This window comes from Oreochromis niloticus, linkage group LG3 (assembly GCF_001858045.2).
Source record: "Oreochromis niloticus isolate F11D_XX linkage group LG3, O_niloticus_UMD_NMBU, whole genome shotgun sequence".
Taxonomy (NCBI): Eukaryota; Metazoa; Chordata; class Actinopteri; order Cichliformes; family Cichlidae; genus Oreochromis; species Oreochromis niloticus.
Genome location: NC_031967.2, coordinates 77,735,044 through 77,752,819, shown reverse-complemented (window position 1 = coordinate 77,752,819; position 17,776 = coordinate 77,735,044). Strand labels below are relative to the sequence as shown.

Below are 17,776 nucleotides of genomic sequence, written 5' to 3'. Positions count from 1 at the left end.
CTCTAGGGTTTCCACCACCGCTGTTCCCACCCACACTGGGTCAATTTCCGTTAATCCAGGTACCAAATCCCAATTTTGGCCGAGTAACTGGTCCTGCGGTCGACGGTGTGATCCCCAGGGATCCGAACGCGTTCACATACACATATCAACCGTGGACAGCTGAGGATCGGAAAAATGTGTTAAAGGATGTTCCCCCTTTAAACGAGGGACACCAACAGTGGAGGGACGCAGTAGACATAATACGCTCCAACTGGCTGTTAAACGGCAGAGAAATGCTACAGGTGCTCCAGGACTTATTGGGCCTGAAGCTGGCCCGGGTCCGAGGAGAGTACACAGGTAACGGGGCGGACGGGGAGGCTTTAAGAGGCGATGATTTAATTCAGGCATTAAACCCAGTTTATGAGAGGATAAGAACCATTCTGGCACCTAGGCCAGATTATGGAAAAATAGGAGAAACAAAGCAAAATGAAAACGAGTCTGCCTCTGACTTCCTGGATAGACTACGGCCAGTTTTCAGACAAAACTCAGGTCTAGAATATGATGAGGGCGTGAACACCCCTTTCGAACAACAGTTAAAAAACGCGTTTCTAAAAGGCCTCCTCCCAAAAGTCCGCGCCCACGTAGATAAACACTGGGTCACTCAAAATACTGGAAGCTTAGCTGATGCCCTACAGCATGCAGAGCACGCAGTAAAAGTGCAGAAAAACAAAGCAGCACAAACCGGAGTTTTTGTAGTAACAACAGAGGGAGGCATCGTCGCTTATGCGGGAAAAAATCCACAGCAAAGAGGAAAAGGTAGGAAACAAAACACAGGCGATAAAGAAAGGCACAAAAGGTGCTATAACTGCGACAAAGAAGGTCATTTTGCTAGAGATTGTAGGAACAAGCCTAGAGACCGAAGAGATAGACGCGACCGCAGAGAAGGCAGAGACAGAGATGGATATGACCGCTCAGATAGACGAGATAGGCAGGACAGCGAAGAGGAGGAAGACAGTGGAGAAATATGACTAGACTCCCGCCCCAAAGTTCAGAGCAACAACAGCAGGGATAGTACAGAAACTTTCAACATACATCAACTGCTGTTGGGCTCTGAACACAAACCCGAAGTGACAATCCACATAAATGGCAAACCGTACCTCATGTTGTGCGACACAGGAGCCTGCATGACCGTGCTGAGGGAGGAGCCACCGCGAACATATTTTTCAAAAGACGCTCGCGTTGTGACCTCCGCTTTAGGGCACACCACAACACAGCTGCTGACGCAAAAACTAGATTTTCTACACTCAGATAGTAGTAGATGCTGTAAATTACAATGCATTATCGATTCCAGCTGTCCTGTAAACTTACTGGGGCGAGATGGTTTAATGAAGCTGAGAATAGGTGTGGTGCCTGAGAGTAATGGCATGAGAGCAGAACTCATGCTCTCTGAAATCCATGAACTAACATGTCACTCAGACGGCGAGCCACATTATTACTGGACATTGGACCTGCCACCATTACCCCAGTTGGTTGCTACAGCTGAGCGCTATCTGCCCAGCTCATCATCTACCATGTCATTTAATGAGCTGCACAATACCATACGTTTTAAACAAACACCAGGCCCCGATTCGGAGTATGACACACAGGTCCATCGTTTAGGACCTCAAAAGCTAACACTGCAACATCTCTACGTCACAAAAAGTGGAAACGCAGTGTGTTCAGTGATACAGCCCCCTAAGGTCAGAGAGTTAAATCGAATGCTTATTCGACATGTTTCTGTAGCAAAAAACCCAGAAACTCAATGGAAAGACCTAGCCACCATCCTTAAACGAGTACAAAACGATCATTACGAGAAAACTGAAGAAACACACGGAGGCTGGCTCCAGGGCCGCAGAACTGGTTGTATGAGATATACTCTAGGATGGGTGCTAAACACACAGCCCAGTACCCACCTGGATACCTCCCCGGCCACATGCTATGTGATCGAGGAGGCAGAATGATTTATCCTAACACCCGTCGAGAACGCGGAAATAAAAATGCTTCCATCATCATTGTGGTCAAAAGGACCCACAGACGTAGGCTTAATAAAAAATGCTGACCCAGTAAAAGTAAAAATCATCTCAAAACACAGACCGATGAAACCACAATACCCACTCTCTGCAGAAGCTAGAGACGGCATACGCCCAGTAATAGCAGACATGGAGAAAGCAGGAATTCTGATCAAAACAACAAAAACAACATGTAACACGCCAATATTTCCAGTAAGAAAAGCAAATACAGGAAAATATAGGCTAGTACATGATTTAAGAGCAATAAACGACATCACTGAACAAATACCACCAATAGTGGCAAATCCACACACAATTTTGAACCAAGTGTCACCACGGGAACAATGGTTCTCAGTAATTGACCTGTCAAACGCCTTCTTCTCAGTACCATTACACCCGAGTCACGTGGGCTGTTTGGCTTCACATTTGATGGCCAAAGATACACTTATACACGGCTGCCACAGGGTTTCCAAAACAGCCCCACTCTATACGCTGAGGCCCTGAAACAGTCAATGTCCTCCTGCACTCTGCCTGCTCCAGGACAGTTCCTACTTTACGTAGACGACATCCTGGTAACCGGAAACACGCAGGAAGATTGCAGGACGAACACTCTAGTGGTGCTGAGACACCTCGCAGAACAGGGACACAAAGTCTCACAACATAAATTGCAACTATGGCAACCTAAGGTCACATACCTGGGTCATGAACTAACAGGACAGGGTCGAAGGTTATTAGACAGCAGGAAAACGGCGGTGCAAACTGCCCCAAAACCACTAACAAAACAACAAATGATGAGTTTCCTCGGCCTGTGCAATTTTTGCAGAAGTTGGATTCCAGAGTACGCTCTCAGGGTCCAACCCCTGCAAGACCTTATCTATGGGAAAAATATGGCCCTGAAGGATAAACTGACCTGGACTGCTGAAGCAGAAGCTGCCTTCACCAATCTAAAACTGGCTTTACAAACGAGCACGGTTCTAGCATTACCAGACTATGATAAACCTTTCTATTTACACGTGGACGGAAATTCTGGATATATGAAAGCTGTGCTAACCCAAGCATTTGGGGATAAACAACGTCCACTTGCATTTTATTCTTGCAAATTAGACTCAGTGGCCTCAGGCCTACCAACTTGTGTACAAGCCTGTGCAGCAGCAGCAGAAGCAGTAAAAAAGTCAGCAGACATCATACTCGGCCACCCGTTAATAGTCAAGGTCCCACACGCAGTGACCTCAATTCTATTACAAGCAAACCTATCATATTTGACACATGCCAGACAGCTGTCATACGTAGGAATATTATTGTCACAGTCACACATAAATATAGAGAAATGTGGTCAGTTGAACCCAAGCACTCTACTTCCTGCTGAAACGGATGGTGACACGCATAGCTGCCTACATAAACTTGATGAGGAAACGAAACCAAGAGCAGATATATACAGCTTGCCGCAAACAACCTTCGCAGATATCTTTGTAGATGGCTCTGCTAGCAAAGATAAAACTAGAGGAAACTGTGTGGGTTACGCAGTAACCACGATTGACACTGTCATCGAGGCACGACCTCTACCTTCCACACATTCGGCACAAAGTGCGGAACTAATAGCAGTTATCCGTGCCTGCGAACTACATAAAGATAAAGATATTAACATTCACACAGACAGTCAGTATGTCTTTGCTGCAGTACACCATTTTACAAAAATATGGCAAAATAGGGGCATGATCACCTCCACAGGGGCACCAGTACAACATGGCAGTCATCTGAAAAAATTACTAGAAGTAATCACATTACCCAGAAAATTAGCACTGTGCAAATGTGCTGCACATCAAAAAGATGACTCTTACATCACTAAAGGAAATAACTTTGCAGATAAAGCAGCAAAAGAAGCTGCACAGCAAAAAACAAATGTTCTTACATTAACCTCGTGCTCCCTGATACCAATAGAAGTCCTTAAAAACGAACAAAAGGCGGCACCACAAAATGAAAAATCCTCGTGGTTAAAAGATGGCGCAATTCTGAAAGATGATATTATGACGTGTAATGGGAAACCTATTCTACCTAAATCCCTACATAAAACAGCAGCATTAGTGACACATGGGCATTGCCATTTGTCAACAGCAGGGATGGTAGATATTCTTTCTAAACAATTCTACTCAAAAAATTTTGAAAACTCAGCTAAAGCATATATAAGAACATGCATGATATGCCAAAACATAATGCACAGGGAAATTTAAGGCCAAAGAGAGGCCATTTCCCAACACCGCCACATCCTTTTCATACGATACACATGGATTTTATCCAATTACATAAACACCAACAAGTAGAATATGCATTAGTAATCATAGACGTATTCTCAAAGTGGCCAGAAATCTACCCAGTGAAGAAAAATGATGCAATCTCGGTGGCAAAATGTTTGTGTAATCATTTTATCTCAACATATGGAATACCAAATCTAATAAGATCTGACAATGGCACACACTTTGTAAATGAAGTAATATCAAAAGTCTCCGAAGCGCTAGGTTTCAGCATAAAACATCACTGCTCATACCACCCACAGAGTGCAGGGCTGGTAGAAAGAACCAATGGCACTATAAAACAAAGGTTAAGGAAATGCATGGAGGAAACTGGTCGCCCCTGGCCTGAATGTGTAGGTCTGGTCAAAATGTGGATGAGACTAACACAAGGCTCACAGAAACTGACACCCTTCGAAATAGTACATGGGCGACCCTTTCCTCTACCCATTACAAGTGAACCAATAGATAAATCCATAAGAGAAACAACGCTGGCAGAATGGATGACAAAACTGTTGGAAAACAAGGAAATAGTTTTGAACAATCAACTGCCGAGTGATTCTTTTTCAGTCTCTTCCAGGTTGAAACCAGGGGATTGGATCCTGATAAAAGTGCTCCAGAGGAAAAACTGGTCCTCCCCGAGGTGGGAAGGACCCTACCAAGTCCTCCTGGCCACACCAACAGCCTGCAAAATTGCTGAACGCCCCTCCTGGATCCACCAAAGCCACACGAAGAAGGTCGAACTACTCCAGGATTCATCGACGTCAGCCTAAAGTGAGCAACAGCCTAGATTCCAGTCCTCCCTAACCTCCGGTGTTCGCTCGGTGGGGAGTAGGGTGATCAGTGGCAACACTTGGGATCCCACTCCTCTGGCTGAGGTCTACTCACCAGGGGCCCTGGGAGTGACAAGGGGTCGAGAAGAAACTCACTCACAAAACAAAGAAGATCTGAAGACACCAAAAGTGCTGCAATGACACTTGTCATCACAGTACTATGTACACTCTTGTGGTTGGTGGCCATCAAGAGCCAGGTGAATGGATTCAACCCCTGTAACGAAACGGCCGCAACACAGGTCAAAGCCACAGCAGACCTGTACCTGTGTTACAACCAAACGAGCTTCTCGTCAACAGTATGGATTCCCCTGAACTCATTCCATATCGGAGGATACTTAGGGAGCCAGTGGCCTGGATATGACTGGTACCTGTCAAGCTCAGATGCCACCAACCCAGGCTGGGACACAGTCTTCACCTATACTGGAAACGACTGGACACCAACGCCAACACAAGGATCTGCTAGAAATTTGTCTAAACAGCTGAATCTGACTAAGACAAACACACATCTGGTGGTCAACTTCCACACAACAAGCCACCCACTACTGGAAAACCCACCTAAATCACAGAAGAGGACCTATGTGGTTCCACAGACGTCATCATCACACACTGGAACATTGGCGGGCAGCTCTAACTGCTACCACCTAACCTTGTTCATATATAAGAGTGGAAAAGACCCCCACCATTTCTTATCTATATGTAACAACCTCACCAGGAATGAAGAAAGCAACGCCAATACGACCACCGTCACAAGCAGCGGCCCCGCCTTGACCAAAGGGCCACTCTCAACATCTATGACCACAGTAGTCATAGCCGGACCAGAACTGGAAGCCGACGACTGGTTTAAAATTACCACAGGCATTTCAGGACATTCCAATAACTGGCTATTGCTGGCAGAACAGGCAGCTCGAGATGCCAACGATGACTGTATGGTCTGCCTAGGGCCACGACCAACACTAAGAGTAGTGCCTGCGCCGATTGAAGAACAATGCCTGGTAGAGGTCATGAACTCCACTAACATAGAAGACATCAACTGCACGAAGTGGGATAAGATCTTTCCTTTAACAGGACCGGAGAAGAGAAAACCTATATTTGCACGAGACGTTACAGCGACCAATCACACCTGTATCAACATGACCGGACCAGGTGAGCGCATAGGCACGCTGAACGACTCAAGCTGCCTGACTCTCACAGACGTGGACCCCCTATTCAACCCAGTGAGCAGAGCTGACATCTGGTGGTGGTGTGGAGATCCACAAATCTACGATCGACTGCCCAGGAATAAGACCGGAATGTGTGGCCTGATATCTCTCCTACTACCAGTTCAGGTTATAAAACTTTCAGTGATTGACATCACCATGAATGCTGAACGACAATGGTTTGCAAGCCGGAAGAAAAGATCGGCTCCAGCCCCAGCGCAACCTGAGCCCGACCCAACGTACATAGACGCCATAGGAGTCCCCAGAGGAGTACCAGATGAATACAAACTAGTGGACCAGGTGGCTGCTGGTTTCGAGTCATCAGTATGCTGGTGGTGCACTATCAACAAAAACGTGGACAGAATAAACTATGTCCACTATAACGTGCAGCGATTAGGCAATCTGACCATGTCCGGACTCCACGCAGTAGCTGAGCAACTGAGAGCCACATCCCTAATGTCGTTCCAGAATAGGGTCGCACTGGACATGCTCCTGAGTGAAAAGAATGGGGTATGTTCAATGTTTGGAGAACAATGCTGCACATTCATACCCAACAATACAGCGGCGGATGGAAGCCTCACCAGAGCCCTGGAGGGTTTAAAGACCCTAAATGAAAAAATGAAAGAACATTCGGGAGTCGACACTTCGATGTGGGACAGCTGGATGGATATGTTTGGGAAGTACCATACTCTGGTGTCATCAATTCTAGTGTCCATGGCTGTATTTGCAGCAATACTCACTCTATGTGGATGTTGTTGTATTCCCTGCATTAGAGCATTAATCAACAGACTCATAGCAACTGCCATCACACCACATGTTACGTTTCACCAAGAGACGATGATGTTGCTTACACATCAGGACCGAAACACAGACTTTGAAGAAGAAGACAATTTTTAATTATTGTCAACAAAGTGGAAACAAACCTAAATGTTGATCATATCAATTTTACTAAATGATACTCTGGTTGAAAATGTATACACAAGTGACTAGAAGTTGAAGTATGTAAAAAATATTTGAACAACAGCAGGGAATGTTAAGAGATTTTGTTTAATGTTTTATTAAATAACATGCTTTCCCTAAATAGGTTTGCGAATGTACAATGATGTTCATATATTTTATACTACATGTATCTTGTCACTACACATGCACGTGAGCCTTGCTGACTTCTAAGAAAATGACTGGCATAAGGAGGTTGCCACAGGAAACCTCACCTTTGCTGAGTTTGCTGAGTCTGCCGTTGGGAACAGGACCCAACTGGCTTCTGTTTCCCTTAAGATAGGCTTGACCAGTTCCTTACTGACAGTTGAACGTATATGTTTTATGCTTTGTAAGGAGTGGTATGTTATCTCTTCCTACATGTGTCTGTGACGCAAACATGCTTGAGTATAAATACAGCTGACTGCAAAGCCTCGGGGTGAGTATCACCCGATCACTCACCCGTGCGCACGTAGTTCTCTGAACAAAACTCTGACTGTTTTGTATTCCTTCAATGTGTTTTATAATGTCTTACCACTGACAGAACTGATGTTGTATTTATTATAATATGTTATTAAAACAACACCTCCGTGATCATGTTTATTTTATTTTATGCTAAGTAATGCACCGTGAAGTAGAATTCTAAATATTTAGCATCACAAGTAGCTAAACTTGTAAAATATATTGTAAGTATATTGCTAAATTATAAAAATAAGTGCATCTGTGGATGCGTCTTTAGTTTGATTGATTTTTATCCTCTTTTTCACTGGTGTGTGTGAATCCTGTTTCCTCTGCAGGGTTCATGGTGTCTGTCATTTTTTTTTAACTCTCCTTAGTGTGTATGACAGTCCTATCAGGGTTTGAGCTTCAATGTTTTTAAAGCATGAATTTTTCACAGAGGTAAGAAATGCTCAAGCTTTTCGTAATTAATTATTATTATTTTGTGCTCTTGTAGCTGCATAATTTTTATTATTGCAGAAATGACTATAGATAACCTTTATTTTAACCCAAATCTGTCTGTAAATGAACCTGAAATTGTATCTAAACTACACAATAAACAGGTCTTTCCAGTTGCTTTAATTAAAAAGAATCAATAGCTGCTCAGTTCAAAATAAATAGTTTAAATAGCTGCATTGCTATAACATCCACAGACAAAAAAAGCAACAAGCACTGGCTAAAACTGTCTTGTGCCACCATCGAGTGACACTGAACTGTTCCAATAACTGAAGACAGCCCCAGAAAATAAAACGAGTGTGCAGCTATCTGTTGAAATAAGAAACTGACAGAAGAGTGAGAGTAAGAGTTTAAATGATGGAGGAATCTGATCAATTTGTACATTTCACCCTATATTTTTAGAGCAGAATGTCACAAAAAACTGCTGTTTATTTCTAAGATTCTTTTTAACAAAGAAGAGGAAATAATAGTTTGCACACAGCAGAACTCCAGATCCCTGATTTATTGCATTTAGTGATGTTTCATGTATACCTGCTCCTTATCTGCACCTACCCCACAGGGTGAAGAGGATGTGCGTGGATTATTTTTGTTCTCTGAGATTCACCTGGCCTAGCACACCTAGTGAGGTGTGCCTAAAAATCTGGCCAATGAGTGTATGCACTGTGGAAAAAGTCACAAAAGAATAAGAGCCTGTAGGTGGCAGCAGAAGAGCTTTAGTTTGCACGTGACACCTTTCATGTGACCTTGAGTCTGAGCCCAGCTTGGCTGCCTTCAGCAGGCCTCATGTCCCATCAGTAATATATTCATATACAGTAATATATGAATCTCTATGTTACTTTACTGCAAATATATATAACTGCTGATATTTACTGACCTAGTAAGAGAGAGGCAGCAGGAGCAGGCCTACACATTACCACATTTAAAGCCTGAGCCCCACAGATCATACAAATGACTGATCAGTGCTTAAGTTTTTAGAAAAAAAAAGACAAAACAGTGAAATACTTTCAACATATTCCAGCCGCTCGTTAAATTCTACACTTACCGTTCATCTCAGTGTCCTCTTTAAACTCCATAAGATGAGTTATACACATGCACAGATGAAGGAATATAATCATGAAAACATGAGAACTGTCCCTGAGGAGTTTGTGACATTTTACTTTTATCGGAACATTAAAACCTGCTCTGACACCATTACACCACTGACAGGTGTTCTGTGTCACACCTCACATCTGTCCCATATGAAGTGAATGTAAGTGGAGGCAGCTACACTCCCCCATTTAAACATTTGTATTGTGAAGCCTTTACTTTGAAAGATGTTTCCAGGCTAGCAAAGTGGGTTTTTTTGTTATGTTATGTCTGCAAAGTCTTTAGTCTCTAATCAAAGCAGCTCTGCTCTCATCCAGACTGTCTGATCATAAATAATAGAATATAATCATAAACCTTTTCTTTAGCAGAAAAGTTTGACCTTCTTGGTTGATGCTGTGAAAACAGATCCAGTGCGACCCCTACAGCCTCTCCTTCTGTTCCTGTGGAGGCTTCGACATTATGTGCTCTTCTAAACTAGAGATAATCCATCACTACACTTCACTGCAGATAATAACTGGAAGTTCATGTTTCCAAGAAGGAAAGATAAAACAGTCCTGAAGCTCAGATTTGTTCAACTGACTGACCGAACATGAACTCTTGGACTCTGAATCTGTGCAGCTCAGAAGTGATGCGGAGCAGTCATGGCAGCCATTAGCGAATCTCTGCTCAGCCTGCTGGGGTGGTGCTGCTGCCATGCGAGGAAGTCACTTCCTGTTAGGTGAAGTTCAGAAATTTTTTTATAGAGGTAAAAGCAAGAGCTTAATGGGGAGGTGAACAATGTGGTCGGAACTAAAGAAAAATGACATTCAGGTTTGAGTTTGACATTTAAAGAGACTGCAGAGAAAAGCAATGAACAGTGTGGTCAGAGGTTTAGTCGTGTAACACAATGACGAGCAGGATGCTGTTTTCTTTTTTCTTTTATATTCTACACAGAGGCGTGTTTGATCAATGCAGGACCCAAAACATGATTGCACTCCCAAACTAAAGACCAAGTTAATGCTGTATAAAGTACGTATCTGAGTTTTTGCACAGTTTAGTTTTTGTCTCAATTTAGAAGCAGAAAATTAAATTTCACCTTCCAATCCAGTCACATAAATAAGAAACAACAGAGCTAAGTCATTATTTTACACTGTATTTTTATTATTTGCATTTTTATGCACATTTTATGTTATCTATGTATGTACAAAAATGTGCAAAAAGTATAAAAATATTAGCTTCCTTTCTTTATTTCAGTGGTTTGAAGTACCTCTAACTCTGCACTCCCACAATATGTGATTTATAGATCTCAAAATAAAATCCTCCCATGCAAGTTTTAAAAATCAGGGAACAAAAAGAAAAAACAGTCTGTCTAAAACACTTAAAAACAACCTGTGAAATCCTGCAAAAGTTACTAACATAACATACATAAGAAGGACTTAGTGACAGATAACAGGGAAAAGTGTAACAGCTGAAATCTGTAACATCAGCTTCATTTTGTTGCTTCTAATTACAGGAAAAGGCTGAGAGCAGCCAGTTAGAGCCAGATTATGTCTTTATTTCCCGGCCACAGAATAAAAGGTTTACAATAACAGTAAAGAGCTTGCTTGTTTTATGTTTAATATGTGTGATTTAAAAGTGAACACACAGCCAATGACTGTAAGGAAGATTTAAGACTGTTTTCATAAAGTCCACTAAAGGTTAATTAGGAGGAGGATCAGTGATCCCTCTAGTTTCCACTGTCGGTTGCTTGGAGCAAAGCTCAGGAGGGTGAGCTGTGTGCTGTTTGATGATTCAACAGGAATCCAGAGAGAATGCAGAGCAGAACAACAGCTTTTATAATCACGTCTGCGCAACATAAACTGTGGCTCAAGTACCCCTCATATTCAGCGTCACTTTACTGAAGAGACATTACAAGTCCTCCATCCATTTTCTTCTGCACGTCCAGATCAGGTTCACAGGGAGATAAAGTCTACCCCAGCAACATTTCAAGTTCTCCTAAATACAAATCTCTTTAATAATATTAAAACTAAAGACATATTCCTCAAATAAATTCACATTACAATACAATAATGTCACTAATGTAGTGGCGATTCCCTTTGTTTGTCCAACCAAACATCCTAAAGTTTAAAATCCAGAAGCCACTGCTGCACTGTGGTGATGTTCTGTACGCAGGCAACAGAAGTCCAGTGATCAAACTCGAAAGTTGTGTTTCATCTTCTTTTTTTTTTTTCCAGTATGGCAAGCAATAACACATACCCATCTTTGTTCCTGCTGCTTCTCCTGCTCTGTTAAAAAAACATAGGTCCACCTCAGTGCATGCTGGTCCTATACCAGTCCCTTTATTTATACTTAATTGGCTTCAAGTTTTTTTTTTTTCCATCCAAACTGTTTAAAAACATAATAGAGAGGTTATTTACAATATGCAATATATTCAGTCAGCTCCATTTTTTGAATTTTGAAAAAACATTGGTGCAAATTATAAGTCTGTATCATAATGTCTGGTGTTTTCGTGTTTGTTGGTTTGTTTTTATTTTGTTTTATTTTGCGAGTTGGTAATTTTTGCTGCTCCAGCCAGCCAGAGAATCACCCGCCGCCCCGCCCTCTCCTCCCTGTGCCGCAAGCAGCAGGCGCACCTCGCAAGCAGAGGGCGCCCTTACTCCCAGCAAATGGGCGATAGAAAACCGATCGGTGCCTATGACATTCCCAATATGCGCTGGCTGATGTCGGGGCACCATGAGTACGAGCATTTTTTTTTTTTGCCGATGCCTGTGATGCCGCCCCCACCATGATGCCGCCCCGGGCAACCGCCCGTGTCGCCCGTATCTAAAACCGCTACTGGACACAAGTACGACTGTTACACTGAACTCCACAAACCAGGGGGTGGAGTTCAGTGAGGTCCACCCCCTGGTTTGTTCATAAATACTCTGTAACTGCTGCTCTTCAGCACTGTTTCCACAATGGATAACTCATACATCATAGCCATAGACTTTGGCACTGCGTACAGTGGATATGCTTTCAGTCTGACAAAAAGAGAAGCAGAAATTGAACGTCATTTAAAATACTGGGGTCAACATGTTTCACTGAGGACCCCAAAGACTCCGACCTGCATCCTTTTTGATGAGCATGAAAAATTTCTCAGCTTTGGTTATGAAGCCCAGTCAGTTTATTTTAGAACACGAGGTGATGAAGCCCGAAAGAAACTCTACTTTGAATGCTTCAAGATGTCCCTCTATGGCAAAGTAAGTGTAACAATCTGATGATATCAATATTCTGATATTATGGGGTAACATTTTCTACTTTGTGTTGAATGTTTTAAAGGTATAAATAAATATAGCCCTAGCATTTTACTGATCTACCTTATTAATTGTAATATAACTTCAGATGATAGCCACACGAACATAAACACAAGTGCATTAATGTTAAACATAAGTATTATCTTTTGGCCAGATCATTTTTGAAAAAGGCTTTTAACAGTATAAATAAAGGACATATATATATATATAACTGAAGCTGTAAATGAAGTAATAGGTTTGTAACTTCTGACATGAGAGTCTAAATCAAGCAATTAACAGCTAACAACACGACAGAAGTCCTTTGTCATGTTATCCATATCCAGTCTGCCATCATAGAAAGTTAATAGTGTTGTGACAATTGAAGCTGCAAATGGAAGGTCAATGAAGGCACTGAAGGTGTTCACAGAAGCTCTGAGATACCTGAAGGAGGACGCTCTGAAATTCATCTCAGAAAATGCTGGTGGGAAGCAGTTCATAGCCTCTGACTTCACCTGGGTGGTGACTGTACCTGCCATCTGGGATCCTTCAGCAAAACAGTTCATGAGAGAAGCTGCGACACAGGTAACAAAGACAATAAACAGATGTACTGTGCAGCTATTTTAAAGCAAAAAATGACTTATTTAGCTTTGATTTATAGGCAGGAATTGTGACCCCAGGAAAGGAAGACAGACTGGTCATTGCACTGGAACCAGAAGCAGCCTCAGTCTGGTGTAAGAAGCTGCCAGCTGATGGCTTTGAAAGAGAAAAAAATAGTGAAGTCACATTCGAACAGGCTTCAGGAACACAATACATTGTGGTGGACTCTGGATACTCCATCTTTTCATAGTGCAGTTTTTCTTACTTTTTTATGTTTTCATGGTTTGAAAGAGGAGTGAAAGAAGCCATTTACGTCCACTGTGAATGACCATCTTTGAACAGAGGTGGTGGTTTACGACACCAACTGTCTGCCATCTATAATCCAGTTTTGAGATCCCTTCTCAAACACCTTAACGGCCACTCACATCCTGGGCCATCCGACCTCAAGGAATCACATGATAGGGTGGGGTTAGGTTCATAATGAGTTCACCCAAAACCCTGGCTGATTGTGACCTACACAGGTTTTCGAGAGAACTTCAAAGTTCAAAAATAAAAAAACCTGTTCAACAAATAAATGTGCTAATGTTAGCTAGATAACTACTACATGGGGTATGAAGCCATTGTTAATGGCAAAGTAATGTTAGCTTGTCATTGAATAGAATAGAATAGAATGCCTTTATTTTCACTATACAGATGTACAATGAGATAGCCAGTGCAAACAAGTGTGTGTGTGTGTGTGTGTGGGGGGGGGGGGGGGGGGGGGATGCACAGTTCTGCATTCTTGCTCATCGAACTTGGTGTTGCATGTTAGTGATTTATAGAGGGAAATGGGAAGAAATGGCTGTGTGGAATTGTCTTTATCAGTGCATGTGTGAGTTAAGGGTGGTTATGGCCTTTGGTAATAACCAATAGGGGGTCCGTGTCCCTCTTGGGGGGGGCACTCCCATAGGGTTTAAATCTGGGACTCTCCACCATTTGACTCTAGATCTGAAGAAGCTTCTTGAAACTTAGAAAAGTCCAGACGCTTTTCTTTCCATTTACATTCTACTCATACAATGATGTTTTATGCCAAAGTTTACAGGAGTTCAGATCATTTAAGTTTATCAATGTATTATTAATACAATGAAGATAATTTAGGCAGAACACCTATCCCACATAATGTTGTGTTTTGGATATTTATTTATGTTAGCCTGAGAGGATGAAACTAAAATCATGCAGGTCTCACAGTTAAAACATTAAATCGACCAGTGTTAGTTGATACCACTGGTTGATACCAGATAACTAAATTGATATTGCTCCCAAAATTTAGAGAATCAAATACAGGGAAGTTAAACTAAGAAAACATGAGTTTGTTGCTGGTGTCCTTACAAACTTGTGTATAGTTCTGTGTATTCACCAGTGAGTGATAAAGGCCGTAAAGTCTGCATTAGGGGGGTGGAGGAGAGAATGATTTGTAAAGATGTCACTTGTAATTACTTCCTGTGTGTTGCAGGTGGAACCATTGACATCACTGTTCATGAAGTCCTGGAGGGAGGAGCCCTGAAGGAGCTGCACAAGGCCTCAGGAAATGACTTTGGGGGACAAACTGTGGATAAAAAATTCAAAGAGTTCCTCAGAGAAATCTTCAGTGATAGTTTGTGGGATGCATATGAAAAAGAGCATCCAGGAGAGCTGCAGAAGATGATGTATGAAATATCAGTTTTAAAAGAAAATGATGATGATGTGGAGATCAGCTGCCCATATAACCTGGGGGAAATGGCAAAAGAAAAGCAGAAAATGGAAAAGTTTTTTGAATGGCTGAGAGGTGTTTCCTGGAATCAAGAAGCCATCAAAGTCTCAAAAGAGAAAGTAAGGTCTTTCTATGCTGAGAGTCTGAATGGCATCACCAAGAGTCTCAGAGAAATCCTGAAGAAAGGTTTCACCATTAAGTACATTCTGTTATTGGGGGGCTACGCTCAAAGCCTGATTCTGCGTCAGCATATTACCAATCAGTTTGGTGATCAGTGTAAAGTTCTGTGTCCTTCTCATCCTCAAGAAGCAATCATGAAGGGAGCTGTGATGTTTGGAAGAAACCCAGCATTGGTGGCATCTCGAATAAGTGCCTTTACTTACAGGGTTTCTTTGTCTAATAGGTTTGATGCATCCAAGCATAGGGCAGACAAGAGATACACAAACAAAGAGGGCGAGTGGTGTGACGGTATTTTCTGTGTACTAGTGAAGGAAAATGAGGAAGTGGGCTGGGATAAAACCATTGACTGTAGAAAACATGGACGACGCGACTCCGCCTCCTACCATTGTGCAAAAATGAAGCCAAAATATCCCGCTTGTGGAGGCTGCCATCTTGCAAATTTGGAGCCAGAGTCTGCACAGTAGTGACTTGAGGTGGAGCGACTGTGTAATGCTCCCGCCCACACACCCGCTGGACGTGACCGCAAACATGCCCCCCTACACTTTTTACGTAGCCTGGCTGCTCGAGTCTTTTTTGCTGGTTTACCGCGACTGACAACTCGTTTAATTAAGGTAAATACAACCATGTCACTATTATAAAACAAGATGCACAGCTTATCATCTATAGTTCTAAAATCACTCTGTTGTTAATTCGTTAGCTAGATTAGCCGCTAGCATACGCGCTGTGTTGGAGGCTTGTTGCTAGCTAGTTAGCGATGCTACACACCTGCTACTCTAATAGTCTGTGTCATGGAAGGATTCAGCATTTCTTATGTATTTTTATCCATTTTTAGACAGCGATGAGATCATCTGCACACTCTACAGAGGCCCAGAGTTACTGTTAATATCAAAAATATAATGCTGTCCTTTGAGATTTTAACATAAGACTGTGAGTGTAATGGATCTAAAACTGTTTAAATCTTCAGAGCCCTCTACAGCCTGGTAACATGGAAACTTTAAAAACATCAGCAGAACTTTTCAGTAGTGTAGTCTAATTTGTTCTTTTCATTTAATAACAGAGTCCATATTATATCAACAGCTACATTCACCCTGGAGAGAAACTAGTGAGGGAGACCATCAGGACCAAGCTGGGTTTCCTGGGTCCAGAGGTTCAGAGAAACTTCTTCCTTTTCTTTCATCACAGCTGTCCTGTGCCAGATGTTCTGTTGACCGACTGAGAGAGACTTCATTTAAGAAACACCAGGAAGACTGAAGCTCATCGCATTGATCAAGCAGGATACTCCCCAGAGGCTCCAGACTTTTACATAAAGATATTATATTCAGTCCTGTAGAAAGTTATATATTTAAAAATATATGATCCTCTCTGGTTACTCTGGTATGAATAACTCTGAATCACTTTATGGTAAATAACACATTATCTGCAAAAAACTGTGAAAGAATTCCAGATGACAAGTTTGTAGTTCAACATACAAGTGACGACCTTTGACCTTCATCAGGTTTTATTTAATTGTGAGAAAATCTCATATGCTCTTCATGCAGCTGAGTACATCAAGTGTTTAAAACAGAAGCTGTGCAGGTCTGAGATCAGCAGCTTTGTTAAACACCAAACTGAGGTCCTGTTAATGCTGATATATAGTGACACAGTTACACGAGTGATTAATCCTTTTGTTTTTTTGTCTTTAACTTTATCAATAAAGCTGCAGCTTTCACTACAGCACATGTGGTACTTTAACCTTTGTACTGTTTTCATCAGTTCATTTTGCAGTTAACATGTGAACATGTTGGATGATCTGTCTGCTGTCACTGGGTGGTGCTGAGCTCTGAATCTGAGGGCAGCCCCTGTAATCACAAAGAGAACAGAACCATCACAAACTCAAATATAAATTTTATCCCTCGAAATTGAAATAAAGCTGATTCTTCTGTCCTCACACACTCAGGATCTGAAGTTCTTCTCTTACATTTTTTCAGTATTACAGTACACTACAGTACTTTAATCCATAGTTCCTGATTAATGAGGAGTTACTGAAGTACAAGCTTTTTAAAAAGATGTTACTGTCTTTACAGATGTGGCAAGAGACTGAAAACATGGTGTTGTTTGCATATATTTGATATTCAGTTCTGCACAGGAGCTGAAGCAGGGTGCAGCCTGTTGCTTTTACAGTATAATACTTATAATAAAAGTACAGTAACAGTAATTAGTGACTGAGCAGCCCGGAACGTTTCTCTTGATTTCTTTAGTAAATTCATTCACCTGCACAGATTAGCTAAACGAACCCTGACAGCCGAGTGCTCATTTTAGCTAGCTAGGTCTCAGGACATAGCTAAGGACAGTAGTTACGGATTAGCTTACAAACACGTTTAACTTACCGAAAAAGTGCAGCGGGGCCTCGGGTCCTTCTGTCAGCTAGTCCAGTTTACTGAAGAACACCTCAGGCTGTCAGGTTAAAACACTCGGTCGTGTTTTCGTAGCGTAAATGCTGGCCCGCCTCTCAGAGCCTACGCTCTATCTGCTATTCCCGAACAGAGATACGCAAGTTTCTCCGTGACTGCAGCTGTCAGTCAAAGCTGCTATGATGACGTTTCAGCCCAATTTAACATCACCGCGGTAGGAATTAGAATCAAACTTATGGGAGAGGAGAGCCCTTGGACATCAATCAGCATGAT

General features: G+C 42.1%; 1 protein-coding gene across 1 annotated transcript in view; it reads left to right on the top strand.

Moving 5' to 3' along the window:
* The window catches only part of LOC100699164 (heat shock 70 kDa protein 12A), a 39,301-nt gene that overhangs the window by 19,225 nt on the left and 2,300 nt on the right, over positions 1 to 17,776 (top strand). The window contains exon 4 of the mRNA XM_019351092.2: positions 14,697 to 15,461. Within this exon, the coding sequence (XP_019206637.2) occupies positions 14,697 to 15,461 (765 nt within the window). The remainder of the gene's footprint in view (positions 1 to 14,696; positions 15,462 to 17,776) is intronic.